The 22364-nt window shown below is 41.7% G+C and overlaps 1 protein-coding gene across 1 annotated transcript; it reads right to left on the bottom strand.

Moving 5' to 3' along the window:
* Positions 1–13889: 13889 nt before the first annotated feature.
* mdfic2 (MyoD family inhibitor domain containing 2) lies at positions 13890–21993 on the bottom strand (the record flags this gene model as incomplete). The annotated part of the gene is made up of 3 exons (XM_080462313.1): positions 13890–14143; positions 19336–19554; positions 21897–21993. The coding sequence occupies 3 exons, from the start codon at positions 21991–21993 to the stop codon at positions 13890–13892; spliced, it is 570 nt and encodes a 189-aa protein (XP_080318439.1).
* Between the last annotated feature and the right edge of the window lie 371 nt (positions 21994–22364).

The raw sequence follows: 22364 nt of genomic DNA, 5'->3' as shown, positions 1-22364 counted from the left end.
TCTACCCGCGCATGCGCAGAAGAACTGCTTAATGCGGCGCATGCGCATTTCAGAAAAGTTCTGCTTTCTTTGTTTTCACTGTGTCGTTTTTATTCCATGTACATGGGAACGGAGCGTTTTCCAAAAAGTGCACCTTTATAGCTGTTTTCAAAGAGTTGTGTTTTCAGTGACTCCGAGCACCGTTGTCTTATGAACGGGGCCTAAAATGCGACCCCCCCCCCCCCCCCCCCCCCCCACCTTAAGACCCAGTAAGAGAACATGCCACCTGAGCCAGACTCATGTTTAGCATACACTCATTGCCCTCACACCTGTCAGCAAAGCACCGATGCGTCTCTCAAACTGCGACAATCTATTCATGAACAAACAAATTCAAAGCTTATATCTGTTTAATTAAGTTAACTTTCCAGCACAACGGCGACTGTTAAGGGCTGTTTCATTTGGATCACGAGGGGTTGCATCAAGTTTGATTAGCCCTTTGTGTTCTCCTGTGATTGCCTGTGTGTGTGTGTGTGTGTGTGTGTGTGTGTGTGTGTGTGTGTGTGTGTGTGTGTGTGTGTGTGTGTGTGTGTGTGTGTGTGTGTGTGTGTGTGTGTGTGTGTGTGTGTGTGTTGCACTTGACTCGCTGAAGGCACTGGATCATTGTCGGCTCATGTGTTATTCATTGAAAAGCTGTTTTGCTGTTTGCTCTCTGCGTGCTACCTGCCGACTACACATGGGGTCACTTTAACTGGCTGCGCTGCGTTCTCGGAAGGATTGCCAATAAATGAAAGTGCGCAGCATTATTATATCGTATTTCATTTGAGCGGGTGTGAGATGCACGATCAGGATTTCTTAAGAAGCGTTTACCGAAATGGTGTTTCATACATATATTTTCTTGCAGTCGGATCAAAAGCGTACCTGTTGTGTTTTTGCCTCGTTATTTACCATGACTTGCATCAAGATTTGTTAACAGTTCTCGAGTAGCACCATATTTTTTATTCCTTTCCTTATTGGATCTGGTATTAACACATTTACCCAACATAATTACACAGGTTTTTGGGGTTTTTCTTTTTTTTTTTTTTTAAAGAGAAGCCTCCAATGACATCTCAAGAGGTGTCTAAAAACAATCCAAATGTCCACATCCTGTCTCCACATCGTAAATATATCAGGCTTTTATTCAACATTAATACCGAGCTGGGGAAACATTGCACTCCGAGTTCTCTAATTACAATGCAGCTAATGTATTATTTCCTCCCCATGTGGGATTACTTTCATCTTTCCCATTAAGATGCACATTTTGTTTGGATACTCAAATTACAAACCCCATATTAAATCTGACTGTGCAAAAGGCATTGATCATAGCCCCGATAGCTGCACTCCAACTTTGATTTAATTTGCACTTCCATTAATATCTATGAGACGTCCGATTGTCGTCTTGGGCATATTGATGGTATTGTAAGCCCTGCCTTCATATAATGTTCCCCAGCGGCAATGAGGAAATGTTACAGAGAATTAGGCCGAGAAGCAGGCTCAGTGGAACTGGCACTGCAGTCGGAAATTCATTATTCTAATAAATAGAGGGGAGAAAAAAGAAGAAGAAGAAGAAAAAAAAAAAGCAAGAATCTTAAGAGAAATTTCTCTCTCCCTCTCTCGCTTTCTCTCCCTCTTGCCACAAAAACACACACAAAAAAAATGGTTTCAGCTTGAGAGTGCAGAACTGGAACTTAGGTGGCTCTCATTATTGCTGCCCAAGGGGTCTTCCTCAGACCCCGAGAAGTCTTTAAAATGTTCCTTGATGATTCAATAGCAAAGCAGTCACTTACTGGCTGTCCATCACATGGCTTTATGTCCTTACACTGAGCTGTTTGGCTATATATATATATATGGGTGCATCTCTTTGGGTATTAGGCCAAATCTCATTAAAATCTTCACATCGCTGCAGTGTGAATGAGATGGGGAACCATTTGAAGAGAACACAATGCAACTTCAAGCACCAGACCGGGCTAGATGAGTGTCAGGCCACGCTGATTTCTTATGTTGATTAATGAAGTGCCAACTGAGTATATGTACTGTTCCCTTCCTTTGTTGGAGCTTTGACACGCTGTTTTCTGTAGGGAAAACACCAGTGGAGCCAGGAGACGTGAGTTATGCTGTAATTAATGCAATCATGAAGATGAAAATAGCTGTTGTTGCGGGTGGAAAAACGACAATGAAGAGCGTGTGAACCACGACGGAGGAAGATTCGTCGCTGGGTGGCTGCATCCGTCGTCCTCTGAGGCTCGGCGGCGTGTTGTTCACCGGGCAGGATCTCAGAAACAAATATGTTTTATTGCATCCCTCGCAAGCGTTTTCAGAGGAAGGTATGATTTCCCTTTTTGTTTTCAAAAAAAAAAAAAAAGAAAAGAGAGATGGTGGGGGTCTCTGCTTCTCTTACGATTCTGCCAGAGTGATTCATTTGCAGGTCATTAAAAAACTCGTCTTTTGAAAGCGTTGGGCTGCTCAGGTGGCGAAGCCTGTGCAGGGGGAGACAAGTCGTAAATAAAGGCAGCTACATTTCAAATGCCATAAATAGGGGACACCTAAGGACCTTGCATGATTGCAGACATCTAATCATTTAATTTATGCGTGTCTAAAGGAGCCCTCATTAACATTCAAGTAGCACTCGTGTGTCTAGCGGGGATCACTGCGAAGGCTGCATCACTCTGGGATGGAGAGGCTCTGTTTGGGCAGCGCAGCATGGCCGCCCGCTCGGCGAGCACCTTCCCGCCTCCCTCCCCTCAATGTCACGAGAGACACAGCATGCAACTCTCGTAACTTACACTGTGTGATTTGTGATCCAGTGATTGTGTTGCTGTTAATGTGGAGAACCTTTGACAAAGTGAAAGTCATATTCTGTAGGTCACGGCGCTTGCATGGAGTCTGCCACTTCCGATTGTGTTGCAGCAAATCATTTAACCTTTTTTTTCTTTCTTTCTACCTGTCACAGCAGCCCGGACAGACAAAAAAAAAAAAAAGTGCATTTCGGCCGTTGTTTGCCCGCAATCATCAGCGGCCTTTTGATGAAGACAACTGAAGCATGTGATGTTTATTTTGGAAGACTGTCTGAAGTCTTTGTTAGCACTTGCGATACGGTAACACACCTCAGTGTCTGCGCAGCAGATGCATGCATGACAGAAACTCAATAATAATTGCCGTGGATTGCTCCTGACACGTGCGGGTTGCTGACAGCTGCTTTGTTCTATGGTCAGATTTCATATTTAACACATCAAAGAGTTGGGATACTTCACACTCTGCGGAGGACTGATAGCAAGTCTGACACTTTGCAGTTAAAGAGGAGCGGGCTGGTCTCTCCATGCAGGAGAATAAAGTCAAGTTGCATTCTGTGTTGCTTTTTTCACTTTTCCTCCAAATAAATGAAGTTACACTCTTTACGCTCTTTCTTTTTTTTTTTTTTTTTAACGAGGAAAAACATCAGAGGGGTGTGAAGTGTCATGTTTGCAGTGATAATGAAAGAATTACTGGCAGGAAATTCCGGGCAAAATGAAAGTGTATTTACAAAATGTCCTTTGCATGAAGTAATCTCTTAACCTCTGGATTTAATCTGCGTTGTGAGAATGTCTTTGCACCCTTGAATCACTTCTTACTGATAGATCAGTCACGGCATAGCAACTGTAACCAGGTACGAACTCACGTCCAGCCTCTTTTACACTGGATTTTGTAACCTGAATGCAATCCCTCATTTAGCCTTTCTTTCATCCCCTGCTTAAAAAGAAACAACACAGAGCAGCACGATTTGCCTGCTGGTCGGATTCTGGACTGATCTGCTCTGTGCCGTCTCTGCAGGAGCAAAACCAGAAGTGTAATTTACTTTATTTGTCAACAGGATATCTGAAAAACCTGTTGGTGGGTTTTGATCAGATTTTGTCAGACTAACAGATAACATGCAAAGGAAGAAGTCATCTAATTTTGAGGGAGATCTGAATAATATTCCAGGCACTAAATTCATAATGAAGTTCCAAGATCTGTTAATAAATAATATGATCCTGATATGTACGTGTACAGATGTACCATGGGGAGTAAAGGAAGATGCCAAAGACTACTGTGCTGCTCTCTTTATGGATCTCTCTTAGGACCCGTTTACGCGACAATATTTCAGGTGAAAAAGCGTTGTTTTCGCGTTTTTGTTTCCAACATTAACAATGGTGAGTACACGGACATTGGTATGGACAGATGATGAAGTTGGATTGCTGTTACATGTGAATCTCAACTATAAAGCCACCAAGTCCCAGGAGAATATGGACTGTGAGTCATAACACTCTTGTTGTTATTGTCCATACACTCGCGCATGTGCAGAATGACTGTTTACTCCAGCTGTGGCGCGCAGGCGCGTAGCAGCGTTTTCGCCATCTACACAGAGACTGAGAGTTTCCCGAAAGTTGCGTTTTGCGCTTTCACTTGAAAACCTTGTCATGTAAACGAGGCCTGCAGCATTCAGCTTTTCTTACTGACATCAGCTTCTCGGGTGTTGATTACATCTCTGGTAGTAAGCCGTGTGTGCAGCATTGTGGTCTCTCAACCACCTATTTAGACATTTTTCAAGGTGTGCCTCAGGGCTCAGTTTTAGGACCAACTGTTTTCACCCTGTTAATGATGCGGGTCAGGTTGTTACAGATTCACTATTACATTTCAATGCTGATGACACAGTCGTATACTCCCACGCTCACAGCATTGCCCTGGCTGCAGTCCTCATTTGGTATTATTTGGTCTCAGCTGTCCCATCTCAGACTTGTACTTATTGTGGATACAGCGGGATTCAAAGTTGACCAGCTTGATCCTGCTTGGGGAATTTAAGCTCCCTCTGAAGGGTTTGGAGAAATAAGCTTCGCTGGTTTGTTCCTGTTTTTATATAGTCAACTGGAGCCGTGCTATTTTACCCTGTTTTCTTGTCTGTATTGTAGATATTATTAGAGCAGTGTGTTTGTAACTAAATCTTGTCTTCTGTCCAAATCATTTCTCTTCCAAATAAGACAGCATGTCTCAATGTGACTACCTGTATAATTGGACATTGATGAACTGATAATATAACACACAGCAGTGAGGGGAGATTGTCCTGTCAGGAGGAAGTATGAGCTCTCTGAGCCTTCTTGTTTAAAGAAATAAGAGAAAATGTGTTTTAGGATAATGTACATGTTTTGTTTTTAAATCTAAATACTTGTTATTTATAGATAATCGTCATATTCTAGTTCAGAAACTGAAAAGGGCAAATATTGATCCGTAGGCTTGTAAGACAAAATGCCAAACACATCAGAAACAATAATCCTAAACAGACTCTCATTGACTGATTAGGAGACATTTTGCAATTGATTTACTCCAAGATCCTTCTGGAGTTGTCCTCAACTCACCATTTGCTCTTAGACATGTAATTATTTTACAATACTTCCGAACTGGTATTCAGGCCTTTCTATTTGCAGCCAGTAGAAGTCACTTCTTAATTTTCTCAATCTGACATATTAGCTATATAAAGAGTTGTGAATGATAAATTGACATTTAAACATTTGAGATGATTTCACCTATTTATTTTCAGAAACTCTGGATGAGGGAGCATGACCAAAAAAACACATGTTGGGTCTGTCCACATTCAGGGCTGTTATGCATCTCTGCATAACAACTTTTCCAGAAACAGTCTCTCCAGGTCCAGGAATCAGAAAGTGTCTGTGTTTCTCAGGCGTTCAGCCTCATGTCCTCTCATATCACAGTGCACGACTCTATTTCTCATCCTTTCAGTCTGTGGTGTCCCGATTCAGAGAATTCCCAGAATAACTACTAGTGGCTCGGTTGGGTTACAACTTTTCAACTTTCTGGAAGCTTTTTAACCATTTGTTGGTACATTCAGCTCTGCCACTGCCTGTTTATAAAATATCGAGCTCTCTTTGTGAATAAAATGAAGCAGAATGTGTTATTTACCTTCAGAAAGCACGAGAAGACGAGACGTGTCAATACAGTTGTCTGTATAGCACCGCTGTGATAAACTGGAATGCTACAGCCTGCTTTTTCACAGGTAGTTGTCATTGTCAATTAGCACATCTAGAAACAAAGAAAACTGCATAAACAGCGTAATGACAAACCTGAAGTAACTTGTCATGGAGCCACGCGTCTCCATTGGCACATGATAGTTTTCCTTTGCTGACGTTGATGTGATCAATGTCACATCAATGTTGATATTTGAAGATTGTTTGCAAGTTTGTTGTATTCTATATACATTTAAAAATACATTTTTATAGATAAACTGCATTCGGGTTTATATTGTGTGAAAAAAAAAAAAAGGCTGTTGCTTTAATGTTTTGATTGCTTGTGTTTTTTAACAGTTGACTCTGCCTCCACTTCATTGGGGAGGAGACGGTGATCACCTGTGGGTAGAGCACAGAGATACATGAGAGTGACAAGCTGTTTTCTTTTGTCTTTGCGGCTGGGAGAAGATGCCAGTTCCTGATTTAGGTGCTGCTGTTTAGCAAAATGAAGATATACATTTATTTATTTTTTTTTGTCATGTCTACTAAAGGATGTGGTCATTTCACTCTTATCCACTAACACTGTCTGAAGTGTAACACAGAGTAGATTATTTCATTCTAGTGGACATTTAAGCCCCTAATAAACGACCAAGCCCCAGGAGAATGTGGACTGCCACTCTGGAGGCCGCCAGAGTGGAAGCTGTTTTCAAAAAGTTGCATTTTCAGTGACTGTGAGCACCTTTATTGTGGAAACAGACACTCAAAACACAATGAAAGTTTTCAGTTTTCAACTTGAAAATGAGCCCCAGGCATTGTTTAGTTTTTACAAAAAAATAAAAATAATGATGTAATTATAACAACATATTAATAATATTATAACTTGCCAATGATGTAGTCAGATATTTGGGCTGATGTCATCATAGTTTAATAAGTTATTTTGATTAGCATTAATTAGGATAAAATGTATCCTTTGGAAATGTAATATCTGTAGTCAATAATGTAATAATGCATACAAATACTGCATTTCTTGGAAATATATTTTTTATCTTAGCAGTTTTTCTGCATTCTGCTTATGGAAAATCACTATTGTTGATGGTACAGTGGTCATATTCATTCAATGAAGAATACGGGAAGTTATTCCACTATTGACGTTATTACTTTGAAAATGACCAATTATTATTATATTATTGTTTGCTCCACATCAGTACAGATTTCTTAGTTTTTTCAAAACACGCATGGTAACTTTGAGTATTATTTGTGTGAATGACGTGACCGAACTGTCAGCTGCAGTGAACAGTTTGTTCAAGCTTGTTGAAAACAAGGAGACTCAGCCTGAGTTTAATGTCATTATTTAGCGGTGTACACTCAGAAGACCCCGAGGAAAGTGGAAGTATTTCAGGGTGATGCGTTGAGTCCCCTCATCATCGGCCCAGGAGACCTGCAAACACCCTGGCTTTATAAGGTGAGGCAGAGCCAGGCGGGGGCTTTTTAATGACTTTGAGTTAAACACCCTCATTTTTAACTGATGCACGAGGAGTGGGAGAGGCGCCCTCCTCCCTGTAGTCAGTATCCAGCAGCATTTTGATGTCTCTAACAAGAACACAATAAATTGTTCCTCATTATTCAGTAATTAACTCCAATGCGCCGGGTCCCCATCCCCCTGTGCCACGCTCTAAATCACCACCCTCCTCTGCTCCTCTCCTCCTGCTGCACAGCTCTTTAATTTCCTCTATGCTGTGGGGGGTGGGGGCAAGAGAAGGTGGAGGAGGAGGCGGTGGTGGTGGGAGGAGGGGGCACACAGCTTGATGCACTCCATCATTCCCCCGCCATCCCCCCGTCACCCCTTCGCCCTATCCTCCGCCACACCCGGCACACCCCCCACCCTCCCATCTCATCCTCATGCCAGCTCCTCGTCGGTGTGTGCTCTCCCTGCAGGACGCCACCTGGCTCAAAGGGAAGGAGAGGTCACCTGAGCCGGGACGGCTGGCTCGAGTCACGCTCGGCACACAGAAGACAGAAGACGACGTCTCCCGCCATCAAGGCATCGAAAGTCGCCCCCGGCTCGTTCCGCCGTCCCTTCCTTCGCGGGGCTTTCCCTCATCCTCCTCTGCTCTTAATTGTTAAAATGAGGTCATTAATTGGAGGCTGAGTCAAATCACCTGTCATTTCAGCTGGGAATCATCCCGCTTGATTGAAAGGTATCATAAAAACCTGCCCAGGGCTTGGTTTCCGCCGCGTCTGCAGGGAGCTCCCTTTGTGCCTCGCCAATCTCCGCCCATGGGCCCACATCTCACTTCACTCTGGGTGGTGGAGATTAGGCGGGCACAGTCTTGGGTGACACACATCCACACGCGTGGCCCAAATATAGATTCAAGGCAGTCAGTAGTGTCAGGCGACAATTCCTGGAGGATGTTGTGGGGAGTGTTCGCTTCTTCTTGTGCTATTAACGCCCCTGACCTAATTGGGAATGATGCTCACATACACATCGCTTCCATATATGTGGGCGAGGTCAGGTTCATTTGAGGGGGTAATTGTGAAACTGGCGTGTAAACTAGGACAATAGAAGAAATGACAAAAGAAATGAGGACAGATGACAAAATTCTTGACGGCTCCTTAATAAATTTAGACTTGTCACACTGCGGCTATAAAAGTGAAAGCGGCGACCTTGAGAGATGTGTTTTGTGATGTTTACAGGTTTCTCAGGTTAAAATCTCCCCACAAACTGGAGAAAGGAAGCTCACGAGAACCATGTGCATCAGATATTTGAAGTGAGCTCAAGGTAAATGCCCTCAAACATTCTCCGCAGCTACACAGCACAGAAAGCAGGACTCTCGCCCACTTAAGAAAATCAGCGATATTAACACAGAAAGACCATTAGAAAAAAAACAGGCCTAAATTATTCTGAAAGCTGCCGATGCTACATGAAGCTCCGGGACCCCTTTTTTCCATGTGGACGTAATCCCGAAGAACACTAACATGAGATGCTGACAAACCCACTGTTTGAAATAAAAACCCTCTAAACACATGGCATTAATATTTAATGGCGCTGCTTCCTCGGGAGGCCACTCCGGGCTGCAGCGCTGTGTCTGAGGGGAGACGGTATTAGTGCCGTGTGCTCAGGAGAAAAAGCAGCTTCGCACTAATGAAGCGATCGGGGCCTGAACTCTGCGAGGAAACCTCGTACAAGATTAGCGAGTTTGAGATGCGTGTAAACATGACGGTGCGGCACGCGACTGGACCGCTCTGGTTAATGCGAGTCTTGTGTCGCCAAACACAACAGCAGAGCGCGGCGTTTGAAGTGTTTTGTTAGCAACCATCCGTTTCTCCTTTAATCATTCCAGCGTTGCCGTTTTCTTTTTGACCCTCTTCACGAGTGTTTTGAATTAGGCTTTGGAGCTGGTGAGCTAATGGGTTAGCGCCGTCCTTGCGGCGGCCATTAAGGCGCATGCATGTGCCGCGCAGCAGTGAAACCCACCTGACCTTGTCCACATCCGCCGGGCCGGGATGGGACGAGCACTTGAACCTGGCCAGTAAAAGAAGGACAGGCAATTTGGATGTTATTAAAAAACATTACAGTTCCTGTAGCTCGTGCTACTCCCAGAGCCATCAGGTAATTTGAAAGAGATCCAGCCAGTTTAAGATGTGCAGATGTTTTTGCTTTAAAACTGGCATCTGTTTATGCAGACACGCTTTATGTTCGAAAAACCACAAAGGACCTCCAATAGGTTTTATGGAGCAGTATCAGCCAGAGCACTCAGCTCTGTAATTGTGCTGCACCAGGTAATGAGAAAATTGGTCACAAGCAGTGCTCCCTGTTGGTGTAACCCGCAACATGCAATTTTGCACAGCATGTGCAGTATCTACCTTTATTTGTCTACATTGGCTCTCTGTCTGAGCCTCCGTGCAGCTTTCAGCAGGTCAAACTTTGCCACACTTCAGAGCCCAATCCGCATCAGAGGACTCATTCCAACTAAAAATACCCACACAGCGACAACAGCCTTCATTTAACTTTATACAATGCCTATAAAACAGCACATCACGCTAATAGAAAGTTACATTTTTGCAGGGAACTTATGCATGCGTTCCCACAGTGTCAAAGTTATGAGCAACATCTGATTGTTTCATGTGAAAAAAAGCGCATTAAATCTTTTGCCGCATTTAATTTGGATGGAATTTAGATCATTTTAGGAGCACTTGAGTGTAGTTTTTGCTTTTTGGAGGATTTGGTTTATTATCTGTAGCTGGTCTGGACTTATTTAAATATATCAAATAAAACCCTCTGAATTACTGCTGTTTGGACAGTACAATAGTACCGACCAGTGAGAGCTGCTGCAGACTCTTTCAAATTCAGATTTGAAAATGAACGAACCCAATGGAGTAGTGTAACTTGAGTTTCATATCTCATAATTTCCCATGTTCATTTTATCATAATCAAACGCCTTTTACTAAGTAAAAGTCTGAATAAGATGTTAAATGTGGTATTTAATGCTAAAAATAAGATTTTGTCATGATTCTTCATACGTTGTTTTAAAAATATTTCCAACATAAAATCAATGGATTCAGCAAAATGAACCCAACAGAGTGAAGATCAGTTGTCAACTATTGAAGATTTCTTAAATCTTGTACGACTGAATGCATTTTAAAGTGAACATCATTAAATGCATACATCATCTTGGTTTAGTGAGTGTAAAATAGACTCGGTTCCAGTTGTCATACACCACTCAATAAACCAGTACAATTTCCTCCTGTATAACTTTGTAAACTTAGATTTGTATTGTGTTACATATACACTATATTCACTACAAAAACAACCAACAGCACCCGCTAGTGACCCAACGTGGAAAAAAATGTTGTTTTCAGCTTTTCTGGCATTTCCCTCTAAATGTTAAACATTTAAAAAAAACTAAACAACCTTAAAACATTGTCACATAAATGCGGCCTAAGACTGTTTAACTTCCTAAATGATATATTTGTTTGGGCATTTCCATGTTTTTCCAAAGAACTGGGCAGTTGAGGTTCAGACCACTGACAATGAGTGAAGGCAGGTCCATCCTGGACAGGTGACCACAGACACTCACACCTATGGACAATTTATCAGTCAATCTCAGATAAGCACCGAACAGAATCTGTGACTCGTGGGGAAGAACTTCACATTGATACGGGTGTACCAATATATTTTTCACCAGATTTAATGCAACAGTTGCAGGAAAAATGTGAGCATGTCGGTTTTTTTTAATCTGTGACTTTTTAAAAAGGATTCGTGTTCATGTAATTAAGAATTTGTGAATATGTAAGTGTGGTGGTGTTTTTGTGGAGAAAATTCTACAGGTACACAACGACAAGTTCCACTTTTACAAGTGCTCAAACCGTTTTGAGGCTAACCGCACGGACCTGGTAATGACCAGAAATCCATGTTAGCACTCTGATTCTCAAAAATATCAACTTGTAAGTGTTATGAAATCAGCTTCCTTTTGTGTTTTATAGTCAGAGATCAGCCCATATTATCCACAGCTGAAGCTACACTGAAGAGCGGAGACAAGAAAATGTGTTGTCACATTGCCTGAAGCCTTTGAGTCATTTTCCTGATGTATTTGTGGACGAGGATGAGTTTTATTTATACCAGACACAAGATGTTGTTTCAGTCTTTCACCTGCCAACTTTTTCTGACGCATGTTCGTCTGTCCTCTGCAGATTTCATGTCCTGATCACTGCACTTCGTCTTCTTGTCTCACGCTGTTTTGAGGACGTCTTCCGATGCCATGAGATTTGTCCATTTTGTGTGACGGATGCAGTGATCGCCGGGCTCTAATGATGCCGCTATGTGGAGCTCCCTGGCCCGGTAAAGCACACTTTGTGCTTTTTCACCCCGAGTACAGCAGTTAAAACCTGATACTTGCTGTTCCTCCAGCTCACGGCCTTTCTGTGAATATTGTAGTCAACAATTCTATCCAGGTTTCACAGAAACTGTGACGTAACTTGTTTTTCTAAGTGACTTTGTGAGGGAAGTAAGCAAAAGATTTCAAGTCAGGGGGACGGTAATGTTATTATCATTAGGTTTTCTTCCTTTAACTGAGTGACGTCGCTTCAATTGATTATTACACTCAGTTCAAAGCCCTTCTCTGGAGTTATTGGTGGGGGGATAAACACTCCCTATCACAGTGATGGATGGATGGATGGATGGATGGATGGATGGATGGATGGATGGATGATAGATTTGGGGACAGTTCCCGTTTCATCCAAGGAGTTGGGATTCCTGCCCTCAGCAGTATGTGTATAAAATATACCAGCTACCTCAAGCCAACACCAGTGTGTTTAACTTCCAGTTTATTGCATTGTTGAAGTTTCATTCATTCACTTTGCTGAAGTCACTGAACTGAGTCAATTCAGTCTGCAGTGTTTCCACTGAGACGGTGTGTCTTCCTGTGGGTCACCTTGTGTTTGTATTTGCAGAGAGGCTAAAGGAGGCTATAGTATCTGGAATAAGGGAGAACGACCTTGGACTCATGATTCCACTGACATATTGGCTTCAGATCGTTGCTTGAACTGATGACAGTCTCCGTGACGTACGTCAGGGCGATCAAATACTGAGAACACCTCCAGCACACCCCGTCTACTTAGAAGCCCGTTTCAGTTGGTCCAGTCTGTAAAAAAAATCAGTTTGAGGGAAATATCAAAGATAATAGTCACAACAATTTAGGTAATAAGCCACAATTAAACAGCACTGCAATGGTTTACAGGTAAATCAATAAAACCTGTGATCGATCATTTTATTTGGTTTATACTGTAACTAACAGCTGAGCCTGTAGGACTGTGCGTCTGCAGTACTCCCACTGAAGTGTTTCAGGACTGTACCAACGCGGCGTTATCACCAGTAACTTCAAAACAGGAGAGCACTACAATAGCCTCTTTGTTTGCAGAGTGCGACTACACTCCCAGTCTTTATATGTAATGGTAGAAAACAAATGTTTGGGACAGTAATTGAGCATAATCCAGTAAAGCTGCGTTGGACTCGCGCTGACCTCTCGGTGAAACAGATGATGCTCAAGAACAATGTTGTCCTGTGTACCGTTCCCTCACTGACATGGCAGCTCCGCTCCTGTGTCCATTTCCCCATTATGTGACAAGGACATATTTCAGACTCAAGTGATCCAAACAGCGATCTACCACTCGAGAGAACTGTCTTTGAGAACGGAGGTCGAGGGGAGTGACAAGGACAAGTGTCCTACAAATGCCAGATCCAGCAGCTCCTGTGTTTCCAGTGGCACTTGAACTGAAATAGGCACGCTCAACAGGGGACAGGCTTCAAGATTTCTCTTTTTTTCATACTTCAGAAAGACTATCACGCTGGAGTTGGAGTGCTTGTGTGTGTGTGTGTGTGTGCGTGTGTGTGTGTGTGTGTGTGTGTGTGTGTGTGTGTGTGTGTGTGTGTGTGTGTGTGTGTGTGTGTGTGTGTGTGTGTGTGTGTGTGTGTGTGTGTGTGTGTGTGTCAGCGATGGAATTTGCGGCCTCAAGGCTGATGAATTGTTTGTGGTGACACTGGCGCCTCTTTTCATAGTGATTCACTCACACTGGGAAGGTATTCACTCAGTTAGTGTTTGGCACTAACGAACTGAGTCCAGAAAGTCAGAAATGAAAATCTTGCATATATTAAACCTCATTTTATACTTCATTATTTAAAAGAGTGCAACGGGGCAGCAAAGAGTCTTCGCAGGAAATACAAACAGGGATGTAAGACCCTTTCTATACATTCAGAAGACCACATGCATACATGAACGACTAGTGTTTGTGCTTCATCTAACTCTGACATCACCAGTATTGGACATTGTGTTTAGCTCCTCTAGCATTTCTTCCTTCAGAAATCCTCCCTACGTCCAATCACTGATCGTTGTTATGGGATTCCCACTAGTGGTAGCATAACTCAGAAACCTCCATGGCCAGCTCCAGACAGTCACTTGCGTCCTGGCAGGAGTTGAACAGGCCGCAGTCCAAATCTATGCAAGAGTCGTCGTCGTTGGGCGTGGACTCCATGGTGGAGATGATGTGTCTGTAGCTGGGGCAGCAGTGATTGGCCAGCTTCTCACAGGAGTCGGGTAGCATGTGGAACAAATCGTAGAAGCGGCAGAAGAGACAGTTCAGGACCATCCCCGCACAGTCCACTGAAAGAGAAACACACCATCAGGAACAATTATTTACACAACACTTTTTTGTCTTATCAATATCACTTACTTTTTGTCTTTTTACAGAGCTTGCAGTCATTTCACACTTTTCAATGACCTCCTTGAAAATGATGTGTGATGCATAGTGCTTAAGCCATATCTTTACACATAAATCATCCCTGCTGCTGTGGAAGCTGCCGGTCCTCACTTATATCCTATAACATTTTAAAAGCCTCTCTCCTTCCTTTACACATGCATAATTTAAGAAATCATGCCTCGCTCCCTCACAGAGAGACAAGCAAGAAAGCTGCTTGGAGACATAATCAATTACCAGAAGTCTCTCTTGTATGCTTTGCCAGGAGCCCTACTAACGTGCATTGTGGTTGCACTGAAGTGATGCTATGTGTCTTCCCAGCAGCCCTTGCCAAATGCTTTCCCCATGGGGGCAATGAAGCGTGAGATCATCAAGCGACACTGACCATGAGCAGACAGTTACTCACTGATGGCATGTCACAGGACTGACCTTCTGACTTGTGTTGATTCAGAAGAGCTGGGCCTCCCCAGTCCTCTAAAGCTGTTATTTTTATTATTTAAAGGTCTGCGTATAGATCCTAATCTGTACCAAAAGACATTTTTAAGTGGGTAATCACTGTTATGTTCTTGTTTCGGCTTTTTTGTTCAGCAATATTGATAACATTGATGTTTTTTTTATTTTATGGACTGTATTATGTCATTCGTGGGAATACCAGTGAAATAAATTAGAACGTTTTATAGCATGACGATAACAAGTATGAGTGTATGTATGATTTGTGCACCGCCATGTGGAAGTGGATAAATACAATACGGTGTGAGTTTATTGTAAGAGTCACAACTATGCTGATGCACAAAAGTATGAGAATATGTATTAAGGCTGCAACACATTTTGCAGATTTATTGTCATCTGAGTACATGTTTCAACGCTCTGCGTGCCAATGTATTTGACCAATGCCAACGTGTAGAGGGAGCGCAGTGAGCATCACGATGGCTGAAGGAACAGAGACAAGAGACAAGAAATCTTGACACACAAGAACTTGTGGCAAAATGATGACTCACAGTGTGTGACCCGAGCACTCGGAGTGTTTTGTGGTCACTCTATACCAGAGGTGTCAAATATCAATGGACCAAAACCAGCCCACAAGAGGTTCCAATCCAGCCCGACAAACCACCCAGCAAGTTCTGAAGATTTCAAAGAAAACAAGGATTTTTAAAAACAGATTTCTTAAGAGTATTGGACACAATACAACACTGAGACTCCAGCTGAGACATCGGCGATGTTGAAATGAAAGATGACAAACCGGCACTAGCCTTAAAGCCATCCACCAGAACCAAGAAAAACTACGTTTAAATTTAAATATTATTATGGCGCTATTTGACCAGTCCAGCCCACTCAAGATGAAATTGGGCTGTTTGTGGCGTCTGAACTAAAATGACTTTGACACCCCAGCTCTAAATACTGCTCGTTCACACAACAGAAAATATTTCCATTATTGACTGAAGATAAGCCGAGACTGAGGCAAACAGGAAGTGGCCACGCCAAAGACATTGTGGAGGCAGTGGTTCTCAAAATTAATCATCTTAATTTGAAAAATGGATTGTTTTTTTCCACTTCATTACTGCAACAGTACTTCATATATGGTGACCACAGATAAAGAACCACAAATTCAAAAAGTCAACAAATTGCTCTGCTCTGACAAAATCTGGTGGAAACTGCAGATGAACATGTGTTGGGAAAAAAAGATCTGTCTACATATTAGTATTGATTGCATACCATTTTATAGTTGACATTACTGCGTATCACATGTTCACACAATATTATTTTTTTTATGATAAATGCTTAAAATGACAAAACATATTAGATTGTAGGAAAATGATCAACAATATTATTATAGATTAAAATTATATATCTGTTCAGAGTCATAATGACATTTATTGTGACCTCTTATGGTTGCATTAAGGACGAAATCAGGTGCAAGGGGGACATTTGTTGTCAGTATTTGGGGGCAGTAAACAAAACAAACATTTTCTAAAGTAACTTAAGTAAGAGAGGCACAGTATTCTGTAATAATGGATCCAAATTACTACATGCATATTTATTATTTGCAATTCTATTGCCTTTTTTGTTGTTTGCTTTTTGTTACTTTATTTCACATTTCTTTCCTTTTTTGTTTTTTCTTAAGCAAATATCCTAAGGGTTTTTTTGGGCTAAATAGAATTTCCTGTGTGTCTATGTAATTTTTGTAAAACGTTTGATCAATTGTACAGTAATACTGCTGCAGGTATGGAGTGAGTAAGCCAAGTTTATTCATAAAGCGCTTTTCACAGAAAACAAATCACAACTTGCTGTACATAAAATGGAAGCAGTAAAACAACTTAAGAAAGATTTTCTAAAACAAAAGTGAAAAGTAGGAGTAATGATCAGTTTCAGTTTTGTCAGCATTTATCTGAAGGGAATCTGAAGAAAGCCCGTTTTTAATGCAGGTCACACAATCTAAAAACAGAGAAGAAATGAAACTCTGAGAAATTGAAGGAGCAAAACAATTGAATAGGATCAGTGTATAAGTGATAGGACACATTTTTAAAACAACCAATGAGACGACCAAGAGACAACAGATACGAGAGAAACAAAACAGGCCCCAGGACAGAGCCCTGTGCCACTCCACAAAACAGGTTTGACACATTGGACATTATATTGTTAGTAGCAACAGTGAAAGTTCTTGTTTTTAAAAACTGAACGACCGACTCGGAAAACCTTAACTCAGATTTAAGTCTGTTAATATTGTGGTCCACAGTATTGAACGCAGATGTCCAGTCCAGTAAGACCAAAACTGTGTAGTGACCAGAGTCTGCAACCATCATCACATCATTATGAAACCTTTAATAGAGCTGTTTCAGTGGAGTGCCTTTTTTCGAAAACCTGATTGAAATGTATCATAGAAATCATGCTGCTCCAAGTGTGAGGTTCACTGGTTCACCACTACTAACATTTTTGAGACAAAGGGAAGTTTTGATATGAGCCTGTAATTGTTTTGGCTCCACAGGATTAAGGTCTGGCTTTTCAAATGGGATTCACCACAGCATGTTTGAAGGAGGTGGAGACCGAGCCAGATTCAAGTGAAAGGTTAATCAGTTTTCACAACCCAACTGCCGACCTCATCAAAAACATTTATGAACAGAGATGTAGGTACAGAGTCAGCAGGGCTTGATCAGGGTTTCAACTTGCCCACTAAAAATCTGCGCATCCTGGAGGCTGAAAGGAGTGAAGGACGACCACGAGGACACCGGAGAGGACACAGTGCATAAGCTGTTTGGAGGAGGACTGATGCCGGCCCTGATGTCCTGCACTTTGTTCACAAAGAAGTTCAGAGTTATTAAATTCATCCTGTGTACACAGGCCCATGAGGAGGACCTCATTGAACAAGATGTTCAATAGTGTCAAACAGGACTTTAGGGTCTTTCTTACTACATGAAACAAGATTTGAGAAGTCAGCTGAGCGAGCGTGCTTTATCATTTCATTTAGCTCTGTTATCATTTCTTTAAGATGAAGCCTATGCACTTCTAATTTAGTGGCTTTCCACAGGCGCTCCTCTTTCCGGCAGCTTCTTCTAAAGCCATAAATGGCTTCATTTATCCACGGGCATGGTTTTATATGTGCACCGAAAGAGGCGGATTTCTGTTGTAGAAAAATCCGGGTGGTTACATTGTGTTTATCTAATACGTTTGTGAGCATTGAATTTTGCATGTTTAAAAAAACAAAATGTAAAATAAACTTTAGAAATAAGAGATGCACAGTATATAGTGGACGAAGAGGGGAGATGGATGGATTAAACACAGATTTTTCTCCAATTTTTCTGTTTGCATGTAAAATCCAAAAATCTCATTGGGATTGGCCAATTTTCAGAAAACTAATGTTATACGCTGAGTTCCTGATCTGAACTGATGAGCTTATTTTACCATCGCACTTACCATACTACAACTGCTTTTTCTCTGTAGCCCTTTGCTTCTATCTCTGATTACAGTGAAGACAAACACTGTTAAACACGACCCCTCTCTGAAACAGACATAAGCTCGAGCCTTTAAAAGAGAAGCAATGAGCAGTTTAACTAGCTTTTCAGTAGATTCTGAAATTCATGTTATTATAGTTTTCTTTAACATATCCATGTGAAAATCTAAATTTGACAACTAAAAACTTCTTCAGTGATTAAATAGAAACGCATTTGTCTTTTAAACTGCTTCATCCTGTTCAGGGTCGCAGGGCCCTGGAGCCGATCCCAGCTGAGGATGGGCGAGGGCAGGATCCACCCTGGACCGGTCGCCAGGCCATCACAGGACAGACACACAGAGACACACAACCACACACACACACTCACATTCACACCGAGACACCAATTAACCTCACACGCATGTTTTTGGACCATGGGAGGAAACTGGAGTTGTACAAGACAAGGCTACTAAATTAAAATAATAAGACACATGAAACTACATCTTCAAAATTTTGTTTGTCAATTACACTTGCTACCACTTGTCATACCTTTATATTTTATTCTAATTGACAAATATGATAAAAACACGTTTCTGGAAAAGGCATTGCTTTCATCATTTCTTTTAAAAAAAAGACAGAAAAATGAGATGCTTCCTAATTTATAGAGCCATTCATCTGAATAAAATGTGTACCCATGACAAAGTTACGAGTTTATTTGATATCCAGCTTGACAGAAATGCATGTGAACATAAACAGTCTGTGGTGTAATCGCTTATGCCGCTGCATCCAGACTCGGGAGCCTAATTTGGTGGCATTTTTTTTATTTTTTTTTTCGTTTGCATTAATCTTTCTCTTTTTTGCTGCAGTTTCAGTTCCTAAATTATTCACACATTTTCATAATTGATTATATGAACTGTATTTAAGCATTCTCACAGCATGGCGAGGCATAAAGCTTGCAATTTGTCAAATTTTCTATTCTGTCTGTGGTCTTTGGCATTATTATTTTGCATATTAATCATCATTTATTTCATCAGTGGAGGATCTGTGTTCGGTTTAAAAATGTTAATTTTATTACAGTCATACTGGGGAGTCAACACAAGCTTCTGTTTTCACCATTCATTCATTTCGAAGTGTTTACTGGGGGGTTTGGTCAACAGATCTGGTGTCACTAACCTCCCATGTTGCTCTGCTGAGAGGAAGACAGTGAGGAGTCTGTGGAGATAGATGGTGAAGGGGAAGATCTCCTCAGGTACATTTTCAGTGAAAACCGAGGCGAAGCGGAGCTCTCACACTCCCTCGGCCGCTTCGTGTCTCTGCTGGACTCCCCGGGCTCAGCTTCTGCAGAGGCGCCCCGTCTCCAGTCGCTGATTTGAGCCTCAGTCTGGACTCTGTCTGTCCAGGAGACACATTATTAAAGGGGCTCTTTGATAATAGTATGAAGAGAGAGTTTTTTGAAGGCGAGGCGTTCAAAAGGTCTGGTAGTACACACATACAGTATCTTTTCCTGTCCTGAGATCACCCTCCGACCAGCTCTTGTCTTGCTCTACACATTTCCTGTCTGCGCTGCACTATCGAAGTGAAGAGAAAATCTCATAAAATAAATAGATAAAGCTGCTAACAGCCCTGTTAACCCCAGTGTGATATGATATCGAGATGACGGCCGACATTTATTTTAAAATTAAGTCAACACAATTAAAGATAAAGCAACATAAACATTATGCTGAATGAAACACAACAGCAACATGCACCTTTAAAGGCTTGAAGTATAAATTATGAGCAAAATATCTCTGACATTTAATTCTTTGACAGAACAATATCTCGACACCACTCCAATGCTTGTAAGGTAAAAATGCCACTTTAAGCAGAAAACTGTCCAGTGTTAGATTGGATTCAATAAGACTTTGTTTACATGATGATGCTTCAAGTCAAAATACGTTTTGACACGTCGTTTTTTTAGAAATGATTTGCGGTTTACATTTCAACGTTTTGAAAACGTCGCCTGTAGAAATGACAGAATCACTGGAAACAGTGTAGTTAACATGCCAGACCATGAGTTGGTGCTGTTGGTTGTTTTTTGTAATGAACAGTCCTTCTGCACATGAGCGAAAAGATGGAGAATCACAACAATGGCGGCTTCCAGAGTGTCATGACTCCCAGTCCACATTCTCCTGGGACTTGCTAGTTTTACAGTTGAAAATCACCTGGAATACCAATCCAACGTCGTCTGTCCATAAAAATGTCCGTGTACTCGCTTTAGTTAATGTTTATAGCGTATGGTTCTATGCGTGCATGTGTGTGTGGTTTCATTAGAAAAACAGACAACAGCACCCACTAGTGGTCCAACATGCTAACTATATAGTTTTAAGCATTTCAGCAGTTTCAGTGTAAATGGACATCGGTTTCAAAATGTTGCTGTGTCAAAGCTCAACCTTTCCCACACGAAAAACACAGAAAAGAGGCATTTTCACTGGCCTTAGAAGGTTTAGTCGGCTGAATTGAACATACAACCAAAGACGGTTTGTAATAATGCTAAATCAGGTTAACTACCTCCAGAGTACAGACTTCTCTTGCAACTCTCAACCTGAAAATTAAGCTTAATTCATAATTATGCCATTATCTAGCTCACCGTTTGTGAAATTATCATAACATTGATGTCTACAGGTGATACTTAGACTTTATTGATCAAAAGGAATTGACTATGTGATCAGAAAAAAAATGTAAAACCAAGCCTGCATGTCTTGCAGCAGTTTCCAGGCCGCAGACTTTGGTGCCATTTGGCAAAATTAGGCAGAGGCTTTTGTTGTTATCATTTGATTTAAATAGATATTAATGAAGTATTGTGCTTTGCTGCACACTGTTTACTTTTTCACCACCTTTCTGAAATGAAATATTCACCGTTGCTTTCTCTGTCGCATGAAATATTTAATGGCTTGTGTTTAATTCATTTTTGAAAGTTGAATAAAATGTATTGGTCTTACCTAAAGTCCTGAAAGAGAGATGCAAGTGGACGTTGCTCAGGGCTGTATTGGCCACTTTTAAGATTGTATTAGCATTTTTTTTTCTTTCAGAAAAATAGGTATAAAATCACAAAGTTCAAAATTGTGTTACACACCAATTTTCCCAGCTTGCAACAGCCTTTTATATCTCATTAGCATTGGTTTTTTTTTTATCTGCCATGTCTCCTGGATTCAATGAGAAGTAAAGACTACAGGGATCGCTATTTGAAATACAACAAGTAAAAACAAACTTCCAAATCAGCGGCGTCTACGTGAGTGTTTTAAGCCGAGGAGCCGGCACGATGCTCCCGGGTTATCTAATGAATTAGGTAAGAAGTGCAGCTGGTTCATGCCCATGACCATTAACTGATAGAGAAATAAGGCCTGCAGGCATACTATGCATTTTTCAGGTTTTGTTCCACTGAGCCTCGCTCACTCGTTAGACACCAAGGATCCTCCGAGCGCCGAGGATCATTTTATCTTGTGTTTAAAATGAAAATGCAAGTTCAAATTTGCAGCACAACAGAATCATCAAACAGCATCCAGAGCGTGTGTTGGCACATGTGTTTGTGAAGGTCAAACATCACACGTGTCACGTCACACCAGGAACTGGATGCACTGACGCACATACTTCACACCACTGCAACTGATTTACAAGAATCACAAAGTCTCAACGGTAAAGTAATTATTTTCTTTTCTTTTTTTTCATCTTTCCAGACCTGAGTCACATTATCTTACCTTCTCTCGCCCATGTAGAGCTGTCCTCAGCGCTGTTCACTCTCCCTTTGTCTTTCACATCAGCTCTCAGATTCGTTTCATCCGCCATCTGCTCCATTGCATCACAAATAAAAAATGCACTTAGTATGACAAACCTGATTACCTCACGCCAAAAATGTGTGGCAACCGGGGCCAACGTGACTTAATGTCTGACACCGTGTTGCCACAGCTCGCCGGCTCTCTGGACTGGGCTCTCACGCAGCGGGCTGCAACATATTCTCCCCGTCCTGGCTGCGGAGGCGGCTGTTTACCACGGAGAAAGCGCTAAAGCATCCAGGACAATTTACCCTTTACATTGCACAGGGTCCATTTGGCCCGCTGCCCACTGTACTGTAAGCCTCTCCAATGTTCCAGTGACGTTGGCAAAAACACTGGAGATCCGCTCCTATCAAAACACCATCAAGTCAGCAACATCTTTATTAGTTTACT

This window comes from Lipophrys pholis (assembly GCF_963383615.2).
Source record: "Lipophrys pholis genome assembly, chromosome: 4".
NCBI classification, from domain to species: Eukaryota; Metazoa; Chordata; class Actinopteri; order Blenniiformes; family Blenniidae; genus Lipophrys; species Lipophrys pholis.
The sequence above is the reverse complement of the archived record's forward strand: the minus strand, read 5'-3'. Positions and strand labels throughout refer to the sequence as shown.